At 43.9% G+C, this 20,459-nt stretch overlaps 1 protein-coding gene across 1 annotated transcript in view; it reads right to left on the bottom strand.

Annotated features, from left to right (window-relative positions):
- Nucleotides 1–20,459, bottom strand: part of ITPR1 (inositol 1,4,5-trisphosphate receptor type 1) — a 150,268-nt gene that overhangs the window by 10,721 nt on the left and 119,088 nt on the right. The window contains exons 50-57 of the mRNA XM_085236225.1: nucleotides 17,384–17,506; nucleotides 14,904–15,079; nucleotides 13,495–13,659; nucleotides 12,078–12,273; nucleotides 10,595–10,696; nucleotides 8,778–8,917; nucleotides 7,252–7,417; nucleotides 6,379–6,539 (exon numbers count right to left, since the gene is read on the bottom strand). Coding sequence (XP_085092351.1) covers nucleotides 6,379–6,539; nucleotides 7,252–7,417; nucleotides 8,778–8,917; nucleotides 10,595–10,696; nucleotides 12,078–12,273; nucleotides 13,495–13,659; nucleotides 14,904–15,079; nucleotides 17,384–17,506 — 1,229 coding nt within the window. The remainder of the gene's footprint in view (nucleotides 1–6,378; nucleotides 6,540–7,251; nucleotides 7,418–8,777; nucleotides 8,918–10,594; nucleotides 10,697–12,077; nucleotides 12,274–13,494; nucleotides 13,660–14,903; nucleotides 15,080–17,383; nucleotides 17,507–20,459) is intronic.

Genomic DNA, 20,459 nt, shown 5'->3' with positions numbered 1-20,459 from the left:
CCGCGCAGCCTCCGCAGCGCCTGCAGCATGGGGTCAAGGCCTCAGCGACACTTCTGGGCTGGAGCAGTGGCAGCGGTGGCTCAGGAGGCGGCCAGCTGCTCAGCAACAACTCAGGGGAACGGTCACTGCCCCGTGACAGCCTGCAGGCATGGCCATCTCAGCACATGCAGCTCCTCGGGGCTGTCGGTGCTTCTCCCCCTCCCTCTGTCCCGGCGGGGCTCCAGCAGCAAGGACATGGCAGCACTGTGTGCTGTGTACCTGCAAGCGCTGGGATCCAGCCCTGTTTGAACACATTATGCAAACAAACCATTACACGGAACTGCTCAGAGGTATGTACTGCTGTTTTCGCCCATCCAGGCCCTTTTTCTGGCACACGGAGTCTCACAGGACCCAGGCAAAGCCTGGCAGGCCTGCAGGGACACGGAGCTGGCACTCCCGCTGTGTGCTGGGGGCACGAGGCTGTGACATGAAGAGGACGCTGAGGGCAAGGGGAAGGAAGGGAAAAAAAAAGCCACAACAGGAACAAAGTTTTGCTGGGCACTGTTACAGAGCAGCAAGGCAGCCAGCCCTCCCCATGTCGTGCCGAATGGGCGAGAAGAGAAGGAGGACAACCGTTTTCCCATGGCTTCAGACATGTCACACATTTAATTGCAAAGACCAGCTCCTTCCACTTACCACCCTCTGCACTTTTATGCTCTTTGCAGGCGCAGATCTGCTGCAGGGCACGGCCCTGCCCCGGTCACTTATCAGGGAGAACCAAGGCCATGGCCACGTCAGGTGGAGGCCACTAGCAGAAGCCATTGCTGCTGTACACACAGGTCACACCACCTCACCAGGGACCAGCACGCTTCTGGCCTGCACCTTGCCTCATGCCGAGGGTGGGACGAGGAGCTCAGCTATCAAAACCAAAGCTGCAGACCGTGCCTATGACGCAGTGTTTCCAGCAGCCAAGGGCCTTCTGCCAAGTGCACCTCCTGGCTCTCCTCTGCCCCTGCTATTATTTGCTATTTAACTCTGTAATTATATTAGCTAACCCTGGTATGGTATCTCAAGACACAGCTTGTTTGGAAGGGAAGGTACCACCAAATTAAGCCCTGACCTCTTTTGGTCTGGCTCTCTGGCTTGCAGTCAGTGCCCATTTCTGCTGGGAGCTCAGAAGCCATGGGCTCCTCATCTGCAACCAAACAGCTGCACACAGGTGATTTGTATGGGCTGCTCTCTCCTGTGCCACAGCCCAGCACAGACAAGGCTTTCTTTTCTATTTGGTTTTGTCCTGAAGTAGAGGATTTCCAGGCACAAATTACACATGAATGTAACTAAGTTCTTGCACTTTCTCAGACTAATTCCAGCTATCAAGTCACCAATCACCAGCACCGAAACCAGAGAGCTCCTTTCCAAATGCTCGGCTACTTGCTACGGGCGCTTCAATTCAAACCCAGCCTTGGCCGCCTCCAGCTGAACTTCTTCAGTGCAGAGCCTGGGGACAGCAACCCCTCAGAGCCATTGTGACATGAGCCTCGTGCACGTCATGAGTCACTCCTGTGTGTTTCAGAGCACAACAACCATGGCTGGGTGCTTCGATCCTTCAAATCAACTTGAGCTTGCACTTCTATGAGAATGTAATTCTTAATCTCGAGACTGCTGAAACCTTGCCTTCGTTTAGTAGGAGCTAATTCTTGGCAGAAATTGCAGGCTACCCTGGATACTCAATCATAAGAAACACTTTCCAACTATGGTGTGGCACTAAGCTCAAGGCAAAAAGAAAAATGTCCAGTGCTATCTGCAAATGCCCAGTTTTGTACACAGAGGTTAGCTTGGGCACAAAAGGAAATCCTTAGTCTTCATATCTATTCCAAATTCATTTAAGGCTATCTGCACCATCATTTCTATTTATAAATGGTTCGTTTTCAAATGACAACACAATCCAATTTATAGTTCAGGGCTTGGCGCTCTGGATCAGGACATGTGAGCTTGGGCAATCCCTTACACCTCTCTGCCACGGTGTTGCAATAGAGGTTAATGACTTGTATCCTTGGCATTACACTAGATTAAGGTTTCTGGAAATTCCAAGGGCTAGTTAGGAAGTTTTTTGTTACAAACTTTTCCAAGTCTTTTTTTTTTTTTTAATTGTTAATATGCATATCTGCCTGCATAAAACCACTCGGCTCCTACCCACACTGATGTGAAGGCATATATGCAAATCCACGTTTTAGTGCATGCAAGAGTTCTGTATGCAAATATTTGCCCATGCAAGAGACAGCATACTGCAGCTGCACACACGACAGCCTGTGAATGCACAGAAACGATGTGGAGATGTGCTTCTCTGTGTATCAAGCTCCATTTTTTTTTTTTTACATTTATAAATGCCTGCAAACAGCTGTTTGTACAGAGCTTTGCCAAGGCTCAGAAGACAGCTGTGCTGAAGGGGCTGATACTAGCAGGGCACTGCAGCAACTGGGGGCAAATGCACAAAACTGAAGAAGAAATTCTCATCCTGAGAGGATGGGCAGATAAGACACTTAAATGAATTAACCTACAGGGAGTTGCACCAAGTTCACATTAGTCATTTGGGTGTGGATGTCAATGTCTGGCCAACACGATAAGTGGATCCCCCCACCTCCTACACACATACTATTATTCAGACATCACCTGATCTTCCCTGGTGACTACAAAGCAACACAGCAGCTGAACCATATGCCTTTGTTCCTGGGAAACACAAGATGCACTGGACTACCAGCTTTGCAGCACCATAAGCATACCTTACAGATAACCACTTTTCAAAAGACATTGATCCATCTTGAAGCCTCGCTATCTTAAGTGCACATCTGCAGTGATTTAGCCAGATGAACAGGAGCTAGGTCATCAGAAGGGTTTCATAAACACCAAAAATTGAAGGTCCTCTCTATTACCACCAGAGGCTTCTCTCATATCCTAGGGTACTTTCTGTGCTATTACATACATATTAGGAGACTGTTCAAGAATGCATTTTGAAGGTAATCTGCTTCATGCCAAGCTTCTGCTTGCCACCTCCTGAAAACCATAAACTTATCAACCTTGAAAGTGCTGGTAAGAACTTCAGGACAGCAGATGATTCACTGCAGCAGCTAGGGCGTGGAGGCAAGCTTAGCTTTACATCAAACAGAAGCAGCCACCGCATCTTCCCTCTTGCATTTCTCCATCAATTCCCAGCTAAGATTCCTAATATCTCTTGCAAGCTTCACATCACGTACCATAGCAGGCACGTGCTCACCTTATGGGTGAAAGTAAATATTATCCCTGTCTGTGGGGGTGAAAGCTGGTGATGAATTCCAGAGCTCCTATCAAAAAGCCTGACTTGTAGCTACATGACAGCACAGCACGGCTTCCCACGGCACAGCACACAAACAGCTCCACCACCAAACAGAAACCTGAACAAAAGCAACCTGAGAATTACAAGCGCAAACTCAGAGCCACACTTGTCTCATGGGACAGAAAAACGTTATGGATGGCACAGTTACAAATCAGAGTACTGAAACACAGTAGGTTCCATTTTGTCAGATGTTTTGAACGTGCTTATGGTGTTCAAAAGGCATCTTAAGTTCTGCTTCCAAGTTTGACTACTGACTTGTTTCTGCACATAGCATTTTAATTTAATCAGTTCCTACCCATGAAAAAAAATCCAAATATCACTGGAGACCTGCAGTTAATCATTGATTTTCATGACAAGTCACTTTTCTGCCTGGCCAGTTTCCTGCAGGCTGCAGGATGAACTCTGGGCAAGATTCAGCTTTGTCATATCCAGGAAGGGGGATAGCCTCAAACTTCTTACAACAAACTTTTTTTTTTTTGTTGTAGAGAAGGGAACATCAACATTCAATATCAACCGTAAGGCTTCTGAATACTCACTAACTAGCCTAAGTGAAACTGCCCGGGATTCTTCTGACAGCAGTGTTTCAGATATCCTTAAAGCACTGTACAGCAGCACTCATTGCACTTGCAGTCTGATGGCAAATCATTTTAGTGTCCTAAATTCTGTAGGGCTTTTTGTTTGTTTGTTTTTTTAATGTCTTCTGGAGCTGAAAAAACACAAATATCGAACGGCAATGGCAAATTGTTTTTTTCTTTTATTTTTTTAACACTTGCCGAAAGGCAGAAACCCAGGAGGTTTCTATAGATATTGTGTTGGGAGTCAGAGCAAAGGTGAAACATATCAAGGCGTATTCTGTAATCACAGGATGACTTGGAGCAGTTTATGCTTCCTACTCTCAGCTACTAAAATGGGTACAGATTTCAGTGAACAATGGTACAGCTAACAGCCCATGGAAAAAGACTGCCCCATCCGCGTCAGCATCAAAGATGTTAGAGTGCCACCTTCAGTCTGAAAACGTGGGGAAAAACTCCTTTTTAACTAAGCATGAAAAACTCCTCGGAAGGCTTTCAGGGAGAATCTGGGAGCTGCTGGCGTCAAGCAGCCACAGGTTCCCATTCACACTCTGTACAAAACAAAATGAACCACCTCCAGCAGAGGTGAAGCCGAATCTTAGGCACCACTGACACCCTGGGGGCTCCTTCTGCACGCCCTGCCGGCGGTCTGAGGGAGACAGCCAAGCCCCAGGCTACCACCTCTGGCAGAAAGCAGGGCTTCTGACTTCCACAGAAACATTGAAAAGGTCTGATAAAGAAAAGCAGTCCGCATGTTTTACTTCCAGGTTTTCTGGAGTGAAAAAAGAACAGTGAATGATTTTAATATTCAAGAGCAATGGAAAGAATTTGTTTCCGAGGTTCAGAGTCAGCAGCCCAGGGGAATGCTGCCGAGCAGAGCATGCAGGCAGCAGCAGCCCAGGCTCCTCCAGTGCACATGTGCTGCCATGGCAGAAACTGTTGTGCAAAGCAAACCCACTGCCTGCTCCTCAGCCTGTACAGTTCTGTGATGCTTACAGACTGCACTGAGACTCTGAGTTCTTGGTTTAAAACTTCTTCACAAAACACCAAAGGAACCGCTGTGAGACATACTCAGAGCCGGTACCTGGGACACACCGCTGTGCAAAGTCTCATCTGCATGAGACACGTGGTCTGTGCAGAACTGATCCACATTCCCATGGAACATCTGGGAACCACCCACTGCTGACACTTCTACAAATGGGAATTCTAGCAAGTTTTCCATCTTCTAATGCTTACTGCAATCATATTCAAGGATTGTTTTTTAGTTCCTAACTTATACTTTGAATCTGAAATAACAACGTCTTAAATGCTAGCCAGTTCAAATCTTTTTTTTTTAGTAAAGTATCTTGGATATAATACATAAAATACTTTTACAAGCAGAAGTACTTTAAAGAATGCAATGCTTCCTCCCAAAGCAGTGCTCGCAGGCGATAAACAGGCAGCTGGGCAGAATAGAAAGCAGCAGCGATGTGCTTCGTTATCTCACTGTGCTAATCCTCCATCAGGTGACTGCTCACAAGATTTCTTTAAGCCCTCATTACAGAGGCAGAAATCCAGAACAAGGACATACACGTTACTGACCCCAAAGTAACACGTCTAACCTCCAGGAGATCTGGGGGGGATTTGCATTCTGACCAGGCTGAGGCAAGTTGCCACGGAACAGGAGGTCGCACCTCCACAGCAAAAAAAAAAAAAAGGGGAGGCACCAGAAAAATATTCTGCTTTTATTTGGCTGAAGGCAAATAAATAACCAGCTAAATGTTCTACATCAGAAACAGCTCATGCTAACTGGCCAGAAGACAAACAAATCAGTAACTGGGGGTTAGGAGCTAATTCCAGGAGTTCTGAACCTGCTGCTTGGCAGAGACACAGCTTTTAATTCACTCATTAAAAAGCATTACAATTGAGCGGTATTAATTTTAGTTTCTTGCAGTAATAAGCTAAAATCATATGATGGCAAATCCTCCAAGCCAGTTGAAATTATTTATACTGGGATGGCTCATAAACTGTTCCCCATACTTCAGACACTCCCACCAACTTGACAACGCTCTTCCAAACAGCAGTACATTAGTTTTTAAAACGACAGCTTCTCTTTATCAGATCTAAAACCACAGCGAGTGCCCTGCTGTCACTGCTTGCTGCCACTGCTTGGGCACCCACAGGGTGCTGCGGGCACAGCGATGCACAGCGCTATGCTGCACACAGCCTCCCACATGCAGCCCTGCCCTGCAGCCTGCTGCCACACACACAGCATCTTTGGTTGTATTAACTTGCCAAGTGCATCAGTGCATTATCTTTAGAAGGCACTTCCGAAAAGAAGGGCATTGGATTAAGCCTATTAGTGTAGAAGTCTTCCTCCAAGTTTGTGCTACAAAATAAAGAAAAAAATGCAGAGTGCCACATTTACCAGATGTGCCAGTAGATTGGTCTGTGCTAGGAAAAAAACTCCAAACTCACCTTGATCATTTCTGCCACATAACTTTCTGGTCCTGTATATTCTGTTGAATCTTTTACTTTCACTAACACGATAAAGCACAAATAATGCCACATGTTGTGCTCTTCTTTAATGTGCTCTTCAAAGGTGACTGTCTTGTTATCAAACTTATCTCTTTCCAAACCTACAAGAGTGACACATACAGAACTCTTAGTATTTACAAACTGGGACCAAGAAAATGAGCTCTAAGAACAAAACTTCTACAGCCTGCTGTAGTTGTTAAGTCACAACCATTCTTAAATGAACACCGAATGGCCTAAACTCTGACAAACAGCCACAGTGCAGTGGGAAGAGAGGAGGGGGGGAGCAGGCACTACAAGTGCTGCTCACAGCTGGCACACATCACAGAAAACTCTGGGCTAAAAAATGGTAGCCACGTTGTATGCACTACATTTCAGAAAGCATCTACTGTTTTCAGGCAAAATGATACCAAATGCAGCATGTGCTTTGCAGCAAAATTCCAAAGGCTACTTCTGTTGGTTTGCTTGTCATGCGGCTCAGGCACTGCCCTGCCAGGTACCTGCACTGGCCTCAGCAGCCTAACTCCAAATCTAATGATGTGAGAAATTTTCATAGACATTTCTCATCACAATGCACCCTCCAAAAAATGTCTGAAGCAAAGGAGAGGCAGGAACTGAACATTTGAGGGGAAAAGAAACAAAACAGTTCAGGACTGTTTTTAGACTACATTTCCTATTCCTCCCTCCTGTCAAGTTGCTCTGCACATGGAACCCAAGAGCACCAACTGATCAGGGAATGAAAGGTGGGAACAAAGTGGAATTGCTATCTCTGACTTTGACAGAGTAACTCTGTATTAGGCGCGTTTCTACACTTACCACAAATAAAGCAAGTTGTTTTTAAAATCTCTTCTTTCTTCTGTTTTTCACTCCTTAAATCAGCAAAAGTATCAATGATCACACCAAAAATCAGGTTAAGGACAATAATGATGACCATGAAGAAGAATAACAGATCATATATCACTCTAGCAGCAAAGAGAGGTTCCTGCAAGATACGTATTTTAATTATTAACAGCCCAAATACGTGTACAGCTAACCCTTACAATACATTTCTGGCAGTTCAGCAGCAAGAGCATGCTGCCCCACAACCCCTCCCTTCAGACTCTCCATTTCTGATGCTCTCCAATGACACCTTAGAATTCAAAGCATTAATTGAAACTAAAGTGCAAGATTACAGAGAAAAGCCAAATTAGTCAGCTGAGTATGTAATCACTACCAGGCTGCTCTTTCTGCTCGCTTTGTCCAAACCTGTGCTATTCTCTCTCACGCTGAAGTTTGCCCTCCTCACCCCACAAACTGATTCTAATTGTATCTGCATTTAATCTGGTTGTACACCAATAGTGTACGGGTGTTAATTATAAACTTTCACTGAAACTGAATAGTATTCATTTGTCTTAGCAATTCATAGCTTTGAATGAAACTAAAACTGGACTCACCACCATTCACATCACATTCATTACCTAACCCCCATTTTCAGAGCCATCCTAGCCAGATTACTGCCAAACTTTGGTCATGAATTATTGAGCTTTCAAATCATTTTAAGCTGAAAATAAGGCTAAATATTAAAGAACACTTTGAAATTGCAGACCATGTACTTCAGACCATGTTATCTCATGCGAACAACGCAGACAGAGGGTAAAAATATGACCGAAGAGGTCCATTTCTCTTTCTGGCTGCAAGGTGCAAAGCATTCACTCCAACCAAGATTGGCCCTCTGGTCTCCAACATGATCTTGAAGAATGACCAAAGGGAAGAGAGCCTGCGACTCCAGTAAGTACCAGTACTGCTACTAGCCCTGTGGGCTGCTCTGGGTAAGAAGGTCTTCACTCTGCAAGGATGGCTCCAAAGATCCTTCCTTTCCCAAAGTCTCATCTCAGTTCCCTCCTCTCATCCCATTCCCTGTTTTACGTATCTTACCTTTCCAGCAACGCTCCCCACAGAAACTCATGCCAACAGTAAGGTAGCAGCTAGCACTGCAGCTTTATTCTGCCACCTCATGTTACTCTTTCTCTACCTTCTCTCACTTCTTCAATTCCTGAACTCCCGAAGCACAGACTGTTGGCTACACCTGTCCATTTGGGCCTCATTCTAAATAGCCCTCATGCTTTAAAAAAGTCTCATTTATTAAGACAAAAAACACAGTTAAAAGCTTATTTGAACTGGCTGCTGCTTAATTTGATACAACTGAGATTTAACTGTATTACACAGAGAGAAAGCGTGGTTCCTTCTAGCTCGCGATGTCTCCTACATCTGTTTCAAGAGTGTAAATGCGTTTTCCCCAGCAGAACCAGATCCCCAGCCCTTCATGGTTATCACTCTTCCACCCCCATTCAGTGATAATTTACCTCTTTGGATGGTTTCCTGAGCACATCACCTACTCCACCCCCACTCCTGAGCCCATGACTCAGTACAGTAACAATGCACATCAGTAACGTCTCACACGTATGCTCTTTATTCTCTTCCTCCATTTCTTCAGCAATCAGCTCTGTTAACACAGCAAGCAAAGACACGCATAGAAGGCAAGAAGATCAGTTTTAAGTGATTTTCTCCATTCTTTGCTGGCTATGCTCTCATTCCCCTTTGCAAAAAGTGCCAGATTTCCGGCCAGCATTGAGAGCCGCCTCAGCACTTGCAGGGAGCAGACCATCAGCAGGTCTCCCACTCTGGCTCCAGCCTGCCCTCCTTTCCCCCACCAGCAGAGTTTTCCTTTGTGCTTTAAATGCCGTCTTTGACTTGGTTACATCTCTCTGTTCCTTGCCTATGCATAGCTCTGGATCACCAGATGCCTGTTTATACAGAATCGTAGCTTTTTGACAGCTCAGAGGACAAAGTGTTGCCTCTTAAACTCTCCCCTGGTGCCTAACAGATTGCACAGCCTTTGGGCTGCGCTCAAAATGGCAACTTCAGCTCTTCTTTTTCTTTTCCAAGTGGCTAAAATACCACTACCTATGGAAACAGCATTTTACAGAAATGTAACGCTATTTTTTATGACCCTCTCTCCATTTGGCTGAAGCTTCCAACTTCACTGTTTCAGTTCCAGGGACGCTAGAATTAATTACTTAATTTCATACATTCTCCCTGTACCTATTAGAAGTCTCATGATTTACGTTTCATCAAAAAATGCTCGTGAGTGGATCCCACCTGCCCTCAGCAAGCCATAGATGGCCCAGAGCAACCCAGAAATATCCCAAACCCAAGAGGGTACAGAAACAGTCAAAGATTTGGGTATCATGAATATCTCTGGCCACATAAGACCCTGATACCAAGTTGATTATTTTTCATACAAGCACATCTCTGGAGTTTTCCTTTCTGCAGCCAAAGTACATAAAGACAAAGTGCTCTCCTCCTAAAGCTGAATAAAGAAGCTATTCTTGTATCTATGTTGAATCTTAGTTTATTAAAGAGGACACTTGAGCAAAACAGAGCCATCTTCCCTTGAGAGCATGGGCTTGTGGCCATTACTGACCTTTGCAGCACTTGGCCTCTAAGAGCTCCACTTCTAAGAAAAATAACGTTATTCTGTCTGGCTTTCTCAGCCAGTGTCATAAATCTTTAAGTAGTAAATTACATTTTCTAGAAAATAAAACTGAGAATTTTCAGCATCCAATCTGAGGCTGGTGATTATGCTACAAGTAATATCTCACATGCACTTTCCTGAGCCCCAAACCTCCCAAAACTACCTTGTGTGCTTAATCCATTGAGTACTTCCTGACATGATATTAAAAACAGTTTCCTTAGTTAACTAGATAGAATAATGCTGACAATAAACAATGTTCTGTTCCATATTTCAGAGTATTATCCTCTGAGATCACATTTAATAGCCTAATATAATAAACTTTGCAAGGACCTAAACTGCCTCACTTCCTTCTCAAATTGATAAGGTAGAAAATTAAAGAATATATCAATGTTTTATCAAAGTGTGGTTCAGTTTCAAGTTTCTCCAATTTAAACACTTAATGCAACAAATGTCATTTGTGCTGTTGCATTAAGTTGGTTTTATTTCACATTAGTCTCACAATAGCTTTCCTACCCAAATTAGTTAGGATTTTTTTTATTTTTATTTTTTAATTTTGAAGAATATGTATCTACATGTAAGGCGTTTAACTGGAAAAAGGGTAAAAAGTCAGGATGGGAATTAAGGATTCAAAAAGCAGATACTCACGATCTGAAGGAATGATTGAAGAACAGTTCTCACTGCTACCTGCTTTGCACACATCTGAATAGAGAAACTCCCCAGTCATGGTTTCACCTGGTTCTGTGCGATCTAAAAGCAGACAGTGATAAACAGAATGGCTCAATATTTTCTATGCTTTGCAAAGTTACCCCTTAGATATTAAGATCCTCAGGATATCATATGCAGTGTTCCATTACTAAGCAGATTTAGAACTGCATATTACCTTAGAGTTAGATGGCCGCAGTACTTTCTGATTCGCACATTCAGTGATTTTAAACTCAAATACAAACTTATTTCCGTGAACTAAAGACTACAATTGTGTATTTATTTTGAATTAGTTTCACAGCTGACAAAGTAATTGAAAAGATTCCAAAAATATTATCTTCGAGTGCATAGTGAATTTTCAAGGTGATTGAAAACTTGCACTTCAGCATCTTGCAAGTATCAAAGTGCCACAGCGCCACACAATAATATATCTTAGGCATTGCTCCAGCTTGGTGCAAATATGAATTAATAAGGTCAGTGAGGTTTGGGTCTCCTACAGGGTTAGCAGTAAAATCAGAAAAAACAGTGGCTATGTCAAATAATGCTGGTCTGAATAACACAAGTGTCAGAGAAAACAAAAGCGAGAAAATCAGAACAAGCCCAAACCCAAACTCCTCCTCTAACAATTTCATTTCTGTGCTTCCCATCCACTGAGTTGTGCATTAGATGCTGTAGGGAAGAAAAAAACCATCAACTTTTAACTTAGAACAAGCAACATAAAGTCAGCACTGGGAAGCCCTCTACGGGATTTAGACTACAACAGAAAACTGAGATTCGTATAGCACATAGGAATGATGAGCAAATCAGAGTTTGGCAGAGAAGCCTCTACTTCACAGGATTCACCTCTTTGAAGGTCACTTCCCTTATATTCACGGGGTTATTTCAGATAGAATATTTCTGTGATTCTGTGATTAATTTTTGTTATGTTGAAACTAAGACCCATCATTAATAGCCAGTATAAACATTCAAGATCTGGCAAACCAAAGTAGAGTTGAATTCCTCTAGTGCAGAGCCTTCCCATCATAGCCTACCCAAAGCCTGCTTGTAATTAAGGTGGGGGAGGGAGTAGGTGTTATCTGAATTAGATAATCTCAACTGTTTGAGCAAATGCAGAGGAAAAATCTCCAATTTGTTCAGAAAAGCCCTCGTGCTATCTCCAGAGGTTCCTTCTACTCCATCTCTCTTTATATTGCAGCAGATGCAGCATGTTGTAAAAATTTACAAAGTAGATTTGGTTGGCAATTTGCTCCAATCAGTTTTATTTCATTTTGTTTCTTTCATTTAAGTAGATTTGGTAAGAAAGATGCTGTCAAAATTGCAAGAGAACCAGGGTATCTCAATGAAGGTGGAAGACACTCAGTGTGCCCTGGGGGACAGAAGCCCGTTACTTTCTTCAACGTTGTCACCATGAGTTGTCAATACCAACCTGGCAATAATGTTTCGTTGGGGAGCTTGTCTACCTCCAGGATGAAGTCATCTTTGAAGAACAGGTACCCCACAATGGAGAAGAGGTACACAAGGATGAGCGCGAGCACAGCGGTCAGGATGATGGAGCGCCCGTTGCGGGTGACGCTCTTGATGACATTCAGCAAGGTCTCCTCTCGGTACACCAGGTCAAAGAGCTGGGACAACAAACAAAGGCAAAGGTGTTTCTCGCATGCACTGCTGGTACCACTGGTGGCACATCACCAACGAGCAATATTTTCACCCAAATTAGCATTCAGAAGAAAATACGCTGCTTAAATTAATTACGTTTCTCACTCTGGGTCTGTGACATTCCTCCATTGTAGCCCAAGCAGGTTGGTGGCTACACTGGCTGACAATGAGAGGACAGGTATTTGTTAAGTGGAACCTATGACTATACAGAAAATAACAAATTCGGTTACCAGAGGATGTAGCAGACACCAAACAAAGGGACAAAAATAGAGCTCTGAATGAGATTTAGACTTTGCTTTAAAAGTGACACATTTTCTCCACTAAGACCAGATATACTCCTTTACTGCCTGTTCTTAGAAGTACTGCACTGCATGCGATAAATTCCACCCCAAAGAGAAAACAGACACATGCCAAGCATCCCAGCCAGTTGTTTAGAGCCCATAGCTACAGAGATGCTCCACAGTCAGCCAAGCACTCAGAAACACGGACACTGCCTTATTGTTATTGACAGCAATGGAGAAAACTGTCTTCTAGACTGCATGCCCATAAACTTACTTTTTATACATTAATATATTTTAAAAAACAGTAACCTGTAGCATAGTAACACCACAAATGCCCACTGTTCAGCTACCGCTTCCAGATTTTTCAGTCATTTTTTTTTTCCCTTGTGCATGAATTTATGTGACCTTAAGTCTTGAAGCTTCACTGGGTTGTGATCACTTGGAGTCAAAACAAGGGAAGTTGTTTTATCATCTTGGAAGTCAGATCAGGGTCACAAGCAGCGCCCTGAACCTACAGAACGTATACCTTTGGTGTCTGTGAAGATGACTAACTACCACAAAGGGAAATGCTAAATACCTTTGTTGGAATTGCAGACATATTTACTGTAAGAACCAATTTTAACAGAATTTAACCTCAAACATGTCTTGTGTAACTTGCTTGAGGAGAACAAAAGCAGTCTCAAGTTTTCTGCAAAAAAGCAGAAAAAGGAGCTACAGCAGGGGTCTTGTGGCCTCCCCCAGGAACACAGCCAAAATCATCACCATGCCATTTTCAGGAGTGGCTGCACAACAGCATTGCAGTAGTCAAACAGAAAGCAAGCAGCGCATGACATCCACGTACACGTGAGATGGGGCTTTACAAGCACAAAGGAAGAAAAGCATTCTGAGGACAAAATAAAAACCTACCAGCAAACTATAGAAGAATTCATGTACAAAGAGCCCCAGAGCACAAATCAGGAGGTATAGCAGATGATAAAGAAATTCCACGTCCATGATCATTGCCTTGTATCCTCTAGTGAAGGTTCCGCAGTTACCCACAAAACTCATCAGAAAAATGATTTTATTACAAACCTAAGGAAAGACGAAGCATAAATCAGTTACAACATACAGCTTGCAGGAAAAAAGGCCGTTTTTCAAAGCAGTGGCAAGTCAGCTACGCAGTGATATCAACAACTGTGCTGAATGTCTGTTCCCTGATAGCGCTTCACGTGTCAATCAAAAGCAGGTTTGTGTTGTGTTTTCTGCACAGCAGAGACTGAGCCAAAACTAAACACACTTATAAAACTGGGATATGGACTCCACTCTCCAGCTTATGAAAGGGCATCAAAACTAAGATTTAAAGAAGTAGAAACACTCCCTTATGCGAGAGGTAAACCTTCCTTGAAAACAAACCAAACAAAACCCTCTGAGCTCTTCACTTTCTGCAATCAAATTACTTCCTAGCCTCCAGCAGCCCTTACGTTTCCGAAACTCTCAAACAGCTCCTACTGCTTGCCAATAAGTGAGTGCCCCCGACTGGCTCAGTGTTTCCCCTCATGCACACAGCAGCCCTACTGTGTGGTACAGCCACCAGCACGGAAGGGAAACTGCCTTCAACCTACCTGCTAAATGCTGCAATTACCAACAGCAGCAGCAACTCTAACAGTGCGGCCCAGATCCCGTAGCACAGGACACTTGGTGGTGTACTTTGAAGATGAGGAGCACGATTAAGTGATGCACCTGAAAGCTGGGCACTTCACAAGAAAGGCCAAGGCTCTGAGAAGATGCATTTTTGCACAGCTCCCGCTGACTCAGTCAAAGAAACATTTTTGGCTTACTTGCCTGGAAACCACGCATATCTTGGTTTGAGCACTAATGAAGTTCTCTGGTGGCTCTGCTTACACGCTCAGTCCACATATTACTGTAGCAAAACTGCTTAGTGTCAGCTCTTGGCTTGCAGGTACAATGCAGGCAGACGTTTGGGAAATGCGTTTAGTAAATCTTGCACAACCCAGAAATACTGCAGCTCAGTCGCAGAACAGAGCTGGGTTTGAACAGACACCGAGTGCTGCAGGGTCACAGAGATTTCTTTACATTGCTGGCTGGGGTGGGAGCTGCTCCTGTGACAACACCGAAAGAAACCTCAGAGCTCTCCAGCTTAGGGAACCAGGGTTACATGAGCAGCAAAGCTCTCCTGCTTGTAACGACCAAGGAGGAAGAGGCCCCACAGCCTAGCCCTGCCCCAGTGTTCTAGGCTTTTTTGGCCTGACATCTGCAGGTAAGAAGCCCTTACATAAGGAGCAATGGGACTCCCCAACTCCCAACTCGATACTTACGTTGAATGCACCCAGAAGAAATAAAGTAGGTTGTAAACCAACTGAAAATATTAGTCGTAATATCGTAGAAGCTATTAAGGCTCGGATGCCGTGGGGCTTAGGAAGAGCAATGACTATAGCCAGAGAAATCAGCATAGCTGTCCACAGCAAGCCTGACAAGTGGGGCTCCAAAGTACCTAGGACGAAGAGTGAAAAAACAAACAAATTCAATATTTTGTATACCAAGCAAAACAAAAACAAAACAGCCAAGTAAACATCATTTTATCTTATCTTTGGTGGAGTGCCATTAATTCTCACGTTCAGACGCTGCTGATTGCAAAGTGCTAAGTGGGACGTCTGAGCCCAATGCCTTTAGCAGTTTAATTTCAAATTTATTACTAAAGCATTATGTAAATGATCAACACCAGTATTATAGGATTCTCCATTTTACTGTTCATTACTTATGCACCTTGAATATTGAAATGGAGAGGAGTTCTGCTGGTGTGCTCTATAGATGACTGAATGGATGGGTGCATGAAGACAACAAACACATGCAGGTCCTGATTCACAAACTCACCCTGAGTCTCCTATTACGCTTTTGGTCAAAAACCTTGAGCCAGTTTATATCATCTCTTGCTATTTCTGCTTCTATTTCAGCTGTCCCGTGAGACTGTCTCCTTACATAACATCAGCTTGTGTTGCTAAAAATACACTTCTCAAAGAACCATGGAAAATACTCAGCCTAAAAGACCACTTAACCTGGGTTTGTGCAGAATATGAAAGATATCTTTTTCTTAAAGCTTGCATTAAAAATGCTTTTATTCATGAATGTGATACGCTGACAAAGAACATCAACAAGCCAGTGCTCACCTGACACCAACTGTCCATACTGACCTAACCTAAAGCACTTGCTGTCACAGCACGTGGGTCCATTACCCACCCTAGGCAGGAGGGTGGTGTAAGCTGTAGGACTGGGTGGGAAGCTCTCCACGCTTCTGGAACTGTCACAACTTCACAACTCACTACCTCATCCCAGGCCTCCAGTTTGGTCCTGCTTCTCAACTCAGAAGATTTGCAGTTTGTGCTACAGCCATACGCTGAGCAATGCTCAGTTCAGCACATCTGGGCAACTTGGGAGTCTGACTTTTCCCAAATGGTTTGCTTTGAAAAGTCTGATTTTTTTAAAAGCTTAAATAAATACACAGATATTTTGTACTTGGATGTTTGATTGTAACTAGCAGAGGAAGGGATTTCATCAAAATGTTACCTCATAAAGTATTTCAAATATGCAAGGTAAGGTGGCTTCAAAATGCCAAGTGATTCCTTCACCCCTGCTGCTGCAACTTGTAATCCCAACAAACTTGTTTAATGACCAACTTTGCTAGCAGCCATTCATTCAGACTTTTAAATTTTAACTTGTGATCTTTGAGACTGAAGACAGAGAACACAGCTGCTCCTCGTTCCGGCCAAACCCATTTCAGTGAACTGGTGAGCTTCCAAAAGGGTGAAGCAGCTCCCAGGCTGCACACACAGAGCTGAGCTGATACCGTTATGGCCAGGCTGCTGCTGCCCCTGAGCTGTGCTTTCAGAGGATTCTGCAGTCAGCCAGGAGCAGGAGGCAGAGGGAAGTGCTGTGGAGGAGATGAGCATCTCTCTGGCCCCACTGCACCATGAACGTTAAAGAAGGGGAAGTGAAGGCCTGGACACAGGCTCCTCCCCAGGATGGGGTGGTACTTTTGGGGTCCTTACTTTACTTGTTGGCACAGATCTCCTATCCAGTCACATCCACCACAGCAGCTGTGCAGGTGAGAAATGTGACAGAGGCAGTCACAGGAGCATTTCTCCAAGTGTTCTGGTTCTTGGTGACGTGAACCCATGGACCGACCTGTGCTAGGGTGCATTTCTTTGGAGAGACTGAATCTAAGGATGAGCAGCTGAATCGAGCAGGGCCCTACTGGAAGTATTTACTGAGTTGGCTCTGAGACTGTGGCACAAACCCACTGCTTGGATCAAAAGCCACTTCCTCGAGACCTTCTACAGTAAGGTTGTGCAAACCAGCACACATTAACCCCTACTTGATTACAGAGATGATAGCAAGCCCAGCTGCTGCCTGCTCATGGCAAAGAAATGCCATGTGACCATTAGAGTTTTACAAAAATGACACTAGCAAAATGCGAGCTCAAGGAAAAAATAACATTTCTCGTATTTTTAGTTCAACACTTAATTACAGAATTTTAAAACAAAGTAGAACAGTCAAGTAACCAGAGGTGGATATCTGCCTTGATAATTTTTCCCCTAGGAAAAAGCACAGCTCTACATTTTCCTAGCAAATACCTCAAGAGTCAGGAAACAGCACTATTTAATCCAAGGCAATTAAAAAAGCCTAATTCTGTTCAACTGTCCTCACTAAAATTAACAGGGATGCACAGGTGTGTTACAAACAGAATCTGTCTCACTAAACCTTATTTGTTCATATATTTTTATATGTTAAATATTGGTACCTCCTCGAATTCCTTTGAATGGGTAGAAAAATGCTACCAGCAGGTTCATGAGGACAGCCAGGTTAAAGGAAATACTGCTCCAGAAGGACATGTTCCGAGCACACCAGTACAGGAAAGGCTGAGCTGCAAAACAACCACCGTCATTCTTTTTAGTGACACAGCATTTAAAAACATGTCTCTATGAAAATAAGCTCTCCCAAAACTCATCTTATTTTCAGTTTGCCAAAAAGCACAGTATCAACAGCACTAGCACCCTTTGCTTATTCTCAAGCTTATTTGATTGCTCTCTATCTTTGGGGCACTTCCTGCTCCCGAGTCGTGATTTAAGGCAAAGGGCTGTGTTAAAAAGGAAAGTATTTTCCAGCACGAATTGATTGAGCAGCATCACAAATTCAGAAATACCAGAGGTCAAGGACTCCAGGTTTCCCCTAATAACGCACTTTGCACTGACAGGCACACAGAGTGATGAGAAGGAAGAAAGCCTGACCACGCTCCCATCAGTGCCACGCAGCCCTCCCTGCTGGCAGCTCCCTGCCCACCCTCAGGCTTCTCCTCCACTGCAGCCAGCAGAGCACACACTGCAAAGGCCCAGGTGCACCATTAAGACAAAACACAGCACAGTGTAATCAAACGGCTGAAACATTTAACAGACCAATACAGCCCCAAAATAACCATCTAGAGGAAGCTCAGCCTGCCTTCCCTCTGTATCGTGGGCAAAGGACACACACGAGGCTGCACAGAGGAGTTATATAGCCGTGTATTTTAAAAATAAACATAAATGCCTTTAAAAAGAGTTCTCATTTCCCTAATCTCTGCAGCTAGAGTCAGCAGGCACAACAAGCAGAAAGCTTTGTACCCTGAAGCAGCCATGGACAAGAAAACAAAAAGGACGGCTCAGAAATGGCCTCAGAGTCATTCTCTCTGCACCCCAACACAACCCCCCAGTTCAGCTCCTGCAGGCTTACTGTGCAGCACATTGGGTACCCCTGAGAGTTAGTGGTGACAAATCTATCAAAATTCTCTGAAAGAAGGAAAGGAGCTCATGTTGTCCTCCCTTGGAAGGAAGCAACATGTAGGGATATCAGAGAGCGAAGGAAAAGAAGCTCATGGTGGGATTTAGGGAAAAGATGAAAAAGCAAACTCTGAGGCTCTAAGGATGACTGAATGAATGAATGCAGCAGCTCTGAGCTCACAGCAGCCACCACTTCTCTTCAGGAAATCACCTCTTCCAGAGCAAAAAGTGGGTTAGAAGAGTTACACAATGCTTCATTATTTCGAGTTGAAATGCACATTAAAAGTGGATGCATTGAACAGCTGAATGCAAAAGAAAAGACTACAAGGCACCCAGTCGCTGCAAGAATACAAGCTTCGTTGCATCTAATTAGCCAGGTACATGTGAAGCCTCAATGAGATGAGAGGTAGCAATGCTTCAAATACATAATGCACTGATTTCTACATTAACTCTCACAAAGGCCCAGGTTTTACTTGAAGCTGCTATTAGAGGGTGGGCACAGACAATCTGCACTAGGAAGCATTTTCGCCTGGTTTTGGCAGGCTCATTTGAATTCCTAATTAAGACCTTAGCAGACACTTCTGGTGCTCAGGTGATGAGTCAGCTCTATGAGCTGAAGGAGGAAAATAATAATCTTTGAAGACTTCTCAGAAAAGCTTTGTTGATGAGTTTAATATCTGAGGCTGATATCTTACAGAGGTTCGAATAAATGTTAAGTGGCAGCACGTGAGCACAGCAGAGCAGTGCCAGCCTGTCGTGGCACAAATACACAAACCTGCAGTGAGGATGTGAGAAATGACCGTAGAAATGTGGACTATCATTGAAGCCTATCTAACCTCCCATTAGGAGACAGACAGTGACTTCCTGCATGGTGTAACAGGATTATCATCTGAATAGAAGACTCCAGTTCTTCAAAGAGAAAAGAAAGACTCTCCACTTCTGCTGATGGATCTCGATCGATTTGCAGTCTGTTAATTTTGAGTATCTTCATTGCTTGCTCGCTCAGAGATTGCCTCAAAGACAATTACTGTAACTCAAATCTGGACTTAAGCAACAAAAGCCAACATAATGTATGGCTGCTGTCAAACACAACGCTGCCCATTTGCTTATGATGTCAGATGCTCCTGTCTTCCTCAGGGTCCTCAGAACCCCTTCAGGAAGCAGCTTTTAGGGGAGTTTGTTGCTGTCAGAAGTATTTATCCACTGCCAAGTGGAAATAGCTCCACTACAGTATTCATACACATGAAAAATGTTCCAGCAGAGCTAATCAAGCTTCAGGCTGTCTTATCTATATTTAATCTTGATGATTTTAAATAAAATTACAATTGTTTTCCTCTGTTAAAAAGCCTATTAACATATATATACACACACAGCTTGACAATCAGAAGCAAATATTGAATTTCCTTTGCCAACGTGCAAGACATTATCAGTTCAAGTGTGAACTGTGCATAAGCAACCTAACCACGAATTGGAGAGAGTCCAGGCTCTTCTTGGAGACGCACACTGAAAGGGCAGAACGCAATCATCAGAGGTTGCAACAAAGGAAATCATTTCATAAAAAGCCGTTTTCACAAGAAAGGTCAAGAGGTCTCTTCTGAGCCCTTCTTTTCTCCCTGCAGTACGCAGTGATGACACAGTACCACCAGGGCCTCTGCCAGGGATGAAGCAGTGGCAGCACACTGCTGGGGTTGCACTGCAGGTGGCTTTGGTGGGCAGCAGCAGCACACAGCTGCACAGGAGCCCCAGAGCATCCAAGTGAAGAGGACATAGAGGCCACGCTGAGCTCCTGCACAAGAGCTGGTGCTGAGCTGATGGGGGCATGGGGAACAACGCGGGTATCAGATGGCAGGCGCTGACTCGAGGAGGAACTGCTTTATCTCTGACACCTCAGAGGGTCAATGTTGGTAATTTCTAACCACTCATCACCACCCACTGAAGCTCAGCCTCATGTGCAACATTTCTCCTTCATCCAAAAAAAAAAAAAAAAAAAAAAAAAAAGGAACTTCTTTTAAAAAATATATTCGAAGCAAACAAGTTAGAAAGTTTACTGAGTGAAGTGATTGT

Source organism: Meleagris gallopavo, chromosome 14 (genome assembly GCF_905368555.1).
Source record: "Meleagris gallopavo chromosome 14, MGAL_WU_HG_1.1, whole genome shotgun sequence".
NCBI classification, from domain to species: domain Eukaryota; kingdom Metazoa; phylum Chordata; class Aves; order Galliformes; family Phasianidae; genus Meleagris; species Meleagris gallopavo.
The sequence above is the reverse complement of the archived record's forward strand: the minus strand, read 5'-3'. Positions and strand labels throughout refer to the sequence as shown.